This window comes from Scomber japonicus, chromosome 19 (assembly GCF_027409825.1).
Source record: "Scomber japonicus isolate fScoJap1 chromosome 19, fScoJap1.pri, whole genome shotgun sequence".
NCBI lineage: Eukaryota > Metazoa > Chordata > Actinopteri > Scombriformes > Scombridae > Scomber > Scomber japonicus.
The window spans coordinates 20,906,880-20,916,291 of NC_070596.1; the positions used below are offsets into that span (position 1 = coordinate 20,906,880).

At 38.3% G+C, this 9,412-nt stretch overlaps 1 protein-coding gene across 1 annotated transcript; it reads right to left on the minus strand.

Annotated features, from left to right (window-relative positions):
- Positions 1-1,029: 1,029 nt before the first annotated feature.
- LOC128380220 (Golgi phosphoprotein 3-like) lies at positions 1,030-7,522 on the minus strand. Its single transcript, XM_053339949.1, has 5 exons — positions 7,112-7,522; positions 6,464-6,595; positions 5,262-5,376; positions 4,822-4,982; positions 1,030-3,704 (listed from the first exon to the last, which is right to left on the minus strand). The coding sequence occupies exons 1-5, from the start codon at positions 7,319-7,321 to the stop codon at positions 3,441-3,443; spliced, it is 882 nt and encodes a 293-aa protein (XP_053195924.1). The 5' UTR covers positions 7,322-7,522; the 3' UTR covers positions 1,030-3,440.
- Positions 7,523-9,412: the final 1,890 nt, after the last annotated feature.

Below are 9,412 nucleotides of genomic sequence, written 5' to 3' on the forward strand. Positions count from 1 at the left end.
TAATTATAATAATGATTCACTTGATAAAATGCAAGATAATAATAATAATAATAATAATTTTTCCAGTACTCAAGGTGAGGTCTTAAAATTGCATTTTTTTGTCTGAACAGTCCAAAATTCTAAAATCTTCAGCTTAGTATTAAAAGAAACAGAGAAAACCAGCAAATCTTCACATTTAAAAAGCACAAACAAGGAAATGTTTAAATGTTTTCTAATTTTTCCAAATCGTGTCATTTCATTTCAGCATTTTGAGCTGGATCTGAATCAGACTAAAAGGCACATGAAGATATTTGTATGATGCATTTAGGGGACAATTCAGCAAAGTTATATGAGAGCAAACTATTAATTTAGTTATTTTATTCCATTGTCAAAATATAGATATATCTATATATTTAAGTACATGTACAGACAGAGAACAGATTAAAAGAAAGAACCTGAATAAAAGAGTGAAGAAACATATCAAATGTGGATGCTTCTGTGTACCAGGAGTCACTGAATGGTTTGGTGAGTATGAAAATGATGTTAATAAAAATGCAAAGGCCTTTACAGTCACTAGATCTCAAATAAATTGAACACTTGTGGAAGATTTTGGACCAATGTCTACAACAACGCACTCCACCACCATCTCTATATATTATCTTCAAATCTATTTAATGTCTGTGATGGTTTCAATGAGATTGCATGATTAAATAGAGGCTGTATATATAAATGAGGGGAATATCTTGTCTAATAGAGATCCACAGACTTGTACTGAGGATGGAGGCTCATGGCAGCCTGACTCCACACAAGTCATTTCCTGTTGGGTTTTCTTTTACTATGTCACCCATCTGTATGCACACAAATATTTGGACTTTCCCATTCCAAACTTTTGGTTTATATGAAATTTGAGGGATTCCCCCCCCCCCCCCCCCCCCATGGACCCCAGGAAGAGTAGCTTCTGCATTAGTTAACAGCTAAAGATTTTAACTAGGAAGCAATAAGCTGATATACAGGCTGTACAATGCAAAATAAAAACCATCACAGCAAAAGTTCTAAATTCAGGCACTTAAAGGATCCTTACTTTATTTTGTGTGGTAATACAAAAGCATACAGAATTATAGAGGATAGGAGAGAAGATCCCTTTCATTGAATTCCATTAGATCGTACACATAAAATGACTAATAATTACATACAAGCCTTTTCTCTGCAGCTAAATCCACATGTATCCCAGCCCTCCACCAATAGCATGCATGGTCTCTTTGCTGTAAACAGATGTCAACATTTCTTCATACCTGTAGGGTTTTTTTTTATCCTCTTGTAGGTAGAAAAAAAAGGACATAACTTTTTAAGTATGCCATGAAACAATAGGTGATGTGACTTCATACGTAGATCAGACCAAAAATGATGCTCACAGACGTAATTTCACATTGAAACACAAGTTTTCTTACACCTGTGCTAAAAGCATGTTTGGAGATCCTTTTTTTGTTTTTTTTCCTTGTTTCAATGGATGTGCGTCGTTGTCGAACTGTTTCACTCTTTAACGAGGATTCACCTGGGGCCCAAGTATCCCTCCCATCATCTGCATGTATGATGAAACAGTACAACATAGAAATAACACTCGGTGATGATGACGTGACGTACAAAATGGAGAGAGATACATTATACTGCAAGAGGGAAACCTTAAAGGAATGGTTCACCCAAAGAAAATAAAAAATATATACATTTTCTCACTAACCTCTGTTTCTGTTTCTGGTCATATAAACCACACGTCATGATCAAGTTTGTATCATTTCTTTAGGCTGTTCAAAATGAAAAGCTGTTCGCACTGCGGTCTGCTTTTTATTCAGTAACTGGAAAACTGACTGGAAAGAAATGTTCCTTCTGAATGCTTTCCTACTGATGAGCATCTTTTAAAAAAGGAAATTCCTTTCACTCTCATTGTTTTAAAGATACAGGCAAATATCTCAAAACCTATGAATCAATGAATGAATATCATCAGGGCTGAGAAAATGTGTTTTTCTTTATATGATTTGGGTGAATCAACCCTGTAACATTTTCGGAAATGAAACCAGCCTATTTGCCTAACTTCACCTAATTTCCCAGCCTGCTTGTAAAGTCTAAGTGACCATTAACGATCATACTGTAAATCTTGTGCAGGCCTCTTTACACAGAGATTCGAATCGGAGGAGATTAGATCACTGTATTTTTTTTTTCTTTTTTTTAAAAACATCTCAGCTCTGCTTGGTAATTGTGAGATTTTTCTACATGTCCAGAGGAATGATTTTTAAGTACTCATCAAGATCAATAGCTGTAGACAAAGTGTGAGATATTTATACTGTAGTTGCTAAATCATTTTTCAACCTCATCTTCACAAACAACAAACAAAAAAAAATAAAAAAATCCCTATAAATATCATCCTACATACAGGGCTATTGACTGTGCAAAATAGTTGATAAATGGCAGGCTACTCCCAAGCATTGATTAGCAACATAAATACAAATGGAAGACTGGTCACACTCTGTATGCACAGGCTGGACCGTTGCAGAAAAAAAACAGGAAACTAATTAGAGTTTTGTTAGACTCAAGTTTTAAATTCTTCATTCGGGTTTCATAAAAAAGGGCCAAATTACCCCAGCTCACGCTCCGTGATGCAGCGACTGAACCCCTGTGTTGATTTGGGTCCTCTCTTTCCTCTTCAAAAATTGAAGTGAAGAAGAAAAAAAAGGGGAGGATTCAAAAGAGAAAGAGAGGAGAGATAAATGAATAATAAGACATTCGGACAGTCTATTCTAACTGTGAGCCTCGGCGTGTACTCCCAGATGCAAGTCGGGAAGGAACACGTGGAAGCGAGGGGACCATCAACCGTGTGATTTGCTATCCTTTATCCTTGCATATACTTGTGACAGAGAGACAGAGAGACAGAGAGAGAGAGAGAGAGTGTGTGTGGAGATTGGAGATGAGACCTGGGTTTTGATTCTGGCCCGATCTTGCAGTAACGGAGAGAGATGATGTTTCCTGTGTGTAGAAGGGAAAAACTTGGCCCCAGTCAAAATCTTCATATTCACCATGACTACTGCTGCCACCCTGCTTTGTTCTTTGATGTCATCTAACATAACAGAAGCCCGTCCTGTTTGTAGTGTTGATGTTTTTTTTATAAGTATATCCAGTCTCGCAGCGGTAGATAACTTACCTCCACCCTGTGTGAGAGCGGCCAGTCATTTTGTCATTTAGAGACCATTCCAACCAACCAAAAAGTTACTTGGTGAGGCCCACCACCAATCAGATTGCACTGGGTTAATATGGACTACCGCCAAAATGTCATCCAGATATAGATGTACAAAACAAGCTCCCCAACCAAAATAGATTGTCTCAATAGAGTGAAGTCCTTCAACCAATTAAATAACAGACCATAGCCAGATCTTCCAGTCCAACCGAATCAGGGTTTGTTTTTTTTGTTTTTTTCATTTAGTGAACGCGGCTACCACGGCCCACATTAGTTCATTGGCGTTGGGCTTTGCGCTCTCTTTCTCCGGCTCCAGCTCTAGCAGGGTGTGGACTCTCTTCATGCCCAGGTCGTACTGGTCGTCTTGGAGTGGGGCGAAGGCATTCTCGAGGACGTCGGATGAGTGGGCCAGGAGGATCAGGGCCAGGACCCGCTTGTCCATGCGGTTGGGATCGTTGACCCACTTCTCCAAAACGGAGTCCTGGACCTTCTTGACGAGGCGCTGCAGGCAAAAACATCGACCTTTGTGTTTTATGGCTGTTATATGCATCACACCTTTAAACATCACATACATTCAACCAGGTGCAGGAACTAGTTCAGAAACAAGAGGCGGCTATTCTGATCATTCATTTCAGTCATTTGGTTCAAGCTTCTTAAAAAGTGACAATTTACTGTTTTTCTTTGTCAAACATGACAGAAAACAGAATATCTGAAGTAGGGTTGAGCAATAAATCGATATTATATAGATATTGTGATATTTTATAGATATCGTCTTAGATTTTGAGTATTGTAATAACGCAATATGGAAAACTGTCTTTTCCTGACTTTTAAAGGCTGCATTACAGTAAAAATGTAATTTACTGAGATGAACAGACTGTTCTATTATCTGCCGTTATCCACTTCACTTATTATATCCACATTACTGATGATTATTTATCATTGTGTAAATATTTTCTGAAAGCAAAATATATCCCTACAATATTGTCACAATATCAATATCAAAGTCTTTGGTCAAAAATATTGTGATATTTGATTCGGCCCATATCGCCCAGCCCTAACTGGCTGTTGAAGGCATCACAATGGGCTCTGAGAATGTGTGACAATGTTTTCACCCTTTTAGCATTTTACGGACTAGGACACTAATCAAGAAATGAGAATAAGTGTTTGATGCTGCCCTAAAATTAACAAATAACTCATTAGCGAAACTGACATTTCATTGATATATTAATTTTGAATGCATTCAAATACATTTCTGTATAACGCAACCCAGCAAAACTGCAAGATCGTTTTTACTGTCTCTCGTCTAAATGCCTTTTTTTAGAGAAAGAGAACAGCTTTAATGTTCAGGAGTTTTTTAAAACCCTGCAGGATAGAAAGTGCATGGCTATATTTTGCATAGCAGGCAAGTAACATTATTCCAGTACAACAGATCTAGCTTATGAACGTATACTGTTGGAGGAAGTTTAGTAATTGCTAATTTGCAATATTACTATGCGTGTCATGATGCTAATCCAAAATGAGGAAAGGTTACATTTAAACTATGAGCCACGTGTAAGGAAAACTGTATTTGATCACCTTCATTACACGACAAAGAGTCACTGACCATCCCTGCACCTTACCTGTTTAATGTTACTGTTGGTGAGCGGATGTGTGGTCATGTCAAAGAGCAGGAAGTTCTGTTTCTCTGTGGTGAGAACGCCTTTCTCCACCAGGTTTTTGGCCAGACGTTCTCTGACATTCCTCAGCTGGTAGTGCAGCTTCAGGGGATTCCAGGTCTCCCCTAAAGAATAACAAGAAATCCAGTTTAAGACATTAAAGCCACACTCTGTATGTAAGTGTCATTTTAATCACTTTAAATGTCTGAATTTACTCATGATGTGTGTATAGCTTGTTCAAGATGGGTCATTTAAAAAAGATTATTACTAATTTGATTCAATATAAGTCTAAGAATTAATCAAAGGAAAAACAAAAAAAAAACTGTCATCCACATGGTCAACAGGTGGAATAATGAGAAGATTACAGCAGGCTTTGGTTAACAAACTCAGCAGGCTTATCTCACCACTCAGCAGCTCTATCCAGCTCTGAACTGTCTCTGGCGGCTGGGTTTCTTTAATGTGCTTCAAGGCCTCATCCAGTAATACATCTCCCGTCGGGGCATCTGACTTGCAGATCACCTTAGCAAACAAAAGAAGAACACATGTTTGAACTAGGATGACTGTTTCCGTCAGTCCCGCTAATATCTAAACTCACATCCTGGGTGAACAGGAATCACAATCTCAAATTGCCTGTGTGCTTTTCAGCCCACAATAAAACAAGTTTAATGAAAAGATTATGATCTTAGAGAGAATACTACAAATCACTAGTGTGTGTGTGTGTGTGTATGAATGTTGTATGGGTGGCTGAAAGGTTAAGTGGAGTATTTCATGTATAGGTTTTCTATCCTGTTTGTTTAATGGTTTACTGTAAAGCTGGGAAAACTGGGAGTGTTGGTAATGACAGTGGTGACACATGAGATGTCACTTTTATTTACTTAAGTAGAACTATTATACCACACTACAAAAGTCCTGCATTCAAATTTTTACTCAAAAGTTAAGAGTGACAGAGAGGGATGATCCGCAATATGTCTTTAAATTTACTGAACCTGTGTTCAAAGTAGAGCTTTTAAATCTAACAATTGTGTACAATGTTATATTGCTTCATGAATGATAATGCATCATATTTTATTTGCTATATTTTATGAGCAGAAACTGAATCTGCACCGTATCCGGTAACATTTATCTAACATGTAAATGTAGTAGTATGATGAGTGCCTCTGAAGCAGAAGTAGGCCGGTTTTTTTAAGTGTGTTGAATGAATTTGTAATGAATTAAAATAGTTACATAACTCAATATTTTGAAATTCATAGCTGTTGGCGCCAGGCAGATGCTTAACTTCCCTAACGGTAAAGTCTGCCCTTGTGTGTATGAAATGTGCTACAGACACCTACCCGACTTAAAGAAATGATTCACCTGTCTATGGCCATTCCTTGTGTATATTTCTCAACATTATAGTGTTATAGTGTATGTGCTGTACACCAGAGTCAAAGTCCCTTTTTATGTAAACACAACTGGCCACATAAAGATGACTCAGATTCTTCTTCTGATACAGAAATGCATGATTTTTGCTCACACAGGCGAACGTTTTGTCAGGGTACACTGAAACACAGGATCGTTTCATTTCCCTCCTCTGAACACCTGACCCACATCACCAGTAAGCTCTCACCTTCCTTGAGAGCAGGCTTTTCCTCCTCACACCGCAGGCCTCCAGCTGTAGCCTCCCTCTGAGGGCCAGCTCCACCAGCATACACCCACGAAGACCGGAGGAAATACAGTCGTTCCAGAAAGACGTGTAACCCTGTGAGGAGGAGGAGGAGGAGGAGGAGCAGGAGGAGGAAAAGAGGGAAAAAAACATGAGCTAAGGTGCAGCGCTTGTTAGCTCGCCACGCTGACGTGTTGATGGGTGGTAGGTAAACCTCTTCCAGGTTGAAAAAGGGGAGTCACGTCGTTGCTGGCAAGCTGTCAAGAAAACTGCTAGGGTAAGTTAACGCAAAGCTATGTGGCTAAGTCTGCACCATCTGCACAACTTAAAACACACTAAAAAATGTGCGTAATTATAGCATTACAGTAGCATTGCGAATATACAAGCTACTTGATATATATTTTTACAACACATCCTGGTTAGCATTCATGTTAAAGCTTATTGTGGCTGTGGGTTAAAGAAAAACCTGGGAAAACATTAACTAACTTTGTTGACGTTTGCAAACAAGATTTGGTGACGCAATATAAGTGTTAGCTGATGTTAGCGTGGAGTGAAGTTACCAGCAAAAAAAAAAAAAAAAGATTAAAACAACCCCAAAAGAACAGCCCACACCTCTCGATCCTTGAGGCCCAACAGCAACACTTCCTCCATCAATGTGAGTCTAGTTTCCTTCGAGTCCCCCTTTTCTTCTTCCTCCTCCTCCCCACGGCGCGCCTCGTCCTCCTCCCCGCCGGAGTCCCTCTCCTTGTCGGCGGCGGCGCTGCGGATAGCCTCGGTCCTCCGCTGGACGAGGCCCGAGGACCTCTGCGTGAGAGAAGTCATATCTGGCTACTGCTGCTGCAAAAAAAACACCCCCGACAACAATCAAATCCGGAGAAAAGCGCCTACTCGATCGGTCAGAAAGCCACACCAGTGTTTAACCTGAGTGTTAAATGTGAAAAACGGTCGACCGATCGAGTAAAGACGGTCGCTTAAAATGTTAAGCTCGGCTCGGCATTCCTGCTTCGACTCTGCCCACTTCCTGATCCAACATGGTGGCAGTGGCAGTGACGTAGGATGAGGTCTGAACTGACCGTAAACGCATCCCTCCTGTTGCCTTCACATGCGTTCAGAAAAAAATGTAAATTTGAGAGTTAAACACATCTCTTCAATAATAAACGGCACATGGAACAACAAACATAGTGAACACAATGAGAGAAAATATGGGGTGCCGATTGTAAAATTTTGGTTACAGTTTTAAAGGTGATATACTTACAACATTTAGGCCACTTTACTCACATTTAGCTCATTTGATTTAGATTTAATATTTAACACATACATTTAGGTTTAACATTCAGATTTAGACTTAATTAGATTTACATTTAACATTGAGATTTAATATTAATATTTAGACTTAATGTTTAGATTTGGAATTAACATTTATATTCATATGTACTTTTATATATAACATTAGGGGTGGGGGGATTGATGGTCCATGTGACAATATTGCATCAATACACAGATGCAAAGAATCAATATTTTATTATATAAATTGCAAATTAAAATGGGTGCAAAAACAGATGGCGCATCAGGATAGTTATCAAAATCAACCAAAGCAATATATATATATGGGAAAGTAATCAGATTCCAAGTAATCAGAATTTGGGATAGTAATCAAATTACATGTAATCAGATTACTTTCGAAATAGTTTGATTACTATACTATGTGATTATGTACTATTTGATTACTTTCCCGAAAGTAATCTAATTACATGTATGTATAAGTAATTAGATTACCTTTGGGATAGTAATCAGATTACAAGTAATCAGTCTACTTTTGTGGGAGTAATCAGATTACAAGTAATTAGATTACCTTTGGGATAGTAATCAGTTTACAAGTAATCAGATTGCTATTTTAATCTTATTTGTGTTTCCTTTCTTTCTAAAGAACAGATTACAAATATATACATTTTTTAAAACAAAAGTAGGTTCATTTCTATTTTTTCAGATTAGCTGAGTTTCTCCACAATCTTTCCATATACATAGGTTACTGGTAACTGCAGAGGTACCCACTGGTGTATGACCACTCCTGGTTGGAAATCACTGAGCTACATAGGCTAGCTGTTGAAAACATAATTTGCCATGGCTAAATAAATCGCATTAGGGTCCCTTTTAGCTAGACTGAAATGTTAAACCACTGTGGTTTAATTCATCCAATGAGATTATTTCTTATTGGCCAACTGTATATTCCTTGAACAAATCAGTGCTTTACTGTATGGGCCTATATACTGTATGGTTTATAATGGTTGATAATGAAATATTATTAATGACAATCATCATAATTTGATGTGGCAAATTGATACTAATTATGCTAACCACATCACTGCACCAAAACCTTCATTTAAAATCCATTAAATCCATTTAGTTATCTTTAAAGTTGATGTAAACATTAGTCCAAATATTTTTTAGTGTGATACATGTGTTTGTTTACCAAGAAGGTCACACTGCCACTGGCTGGATCAGGAAAACCAGTGGCCTCTCTAGCTGCTTGTGTGGTGTCGAGGTGTTAGACCATAAATATTATTGTCATTCTGACAGTCTCCCACAGTGCCATGGTGTGTAAAGTTAACAAGCAACATGATGGACCCTCTCCATCCCCAAGGTGAGAATTTGCAGTGTTTTTTATCAGCCATTATCCTGAAGATGCACCCAAAGTGTCCAGTGTCACATGATCTGTCTAGCAATCAGAAAGTGCGCGACAACCGTAAACGCATCCCTCCTGCTGCCTTCACATGCGTTCGGAAAAAATTGTACATTTGAGAGTTAAACACATCTCTTCAATAATAAACGGCACATGGAACAACAAACATAGTGAACACAATGAGAGAAAATATGGGGTGCCGATTGTAAAAAATTTGGTTACAGTTTTAAAGG

What these genes read in the sequence shown, in the direction of transcription:
- LOC128380220 (XM_053339949.1), bottom strand. Translation starts at nt 7,321, where the DNA reads ATGACTTCTCTCACGCAGAGGTCCTCGGGCCTCGTCCAGCGGAGGACC. An exon ending in CTGGATAGAGCTGCTGAGTG is followed by an intron (nt 4,983 to 5,261) that starts GTGAGATAAGCC and finishes GTTATTCTTTAG; the next exon opens with GGGAGACCTGGAATCCCCTG. An exon ending in CCAACAGTAACATTAAACAG is followed by an intron (nt 3,705 to 4,821) that starts GTAAGGTGCAGG and finishes TTTTGCCTGCAG; the next exon opens with CGCCTCGTCAAGAAGGTCCA.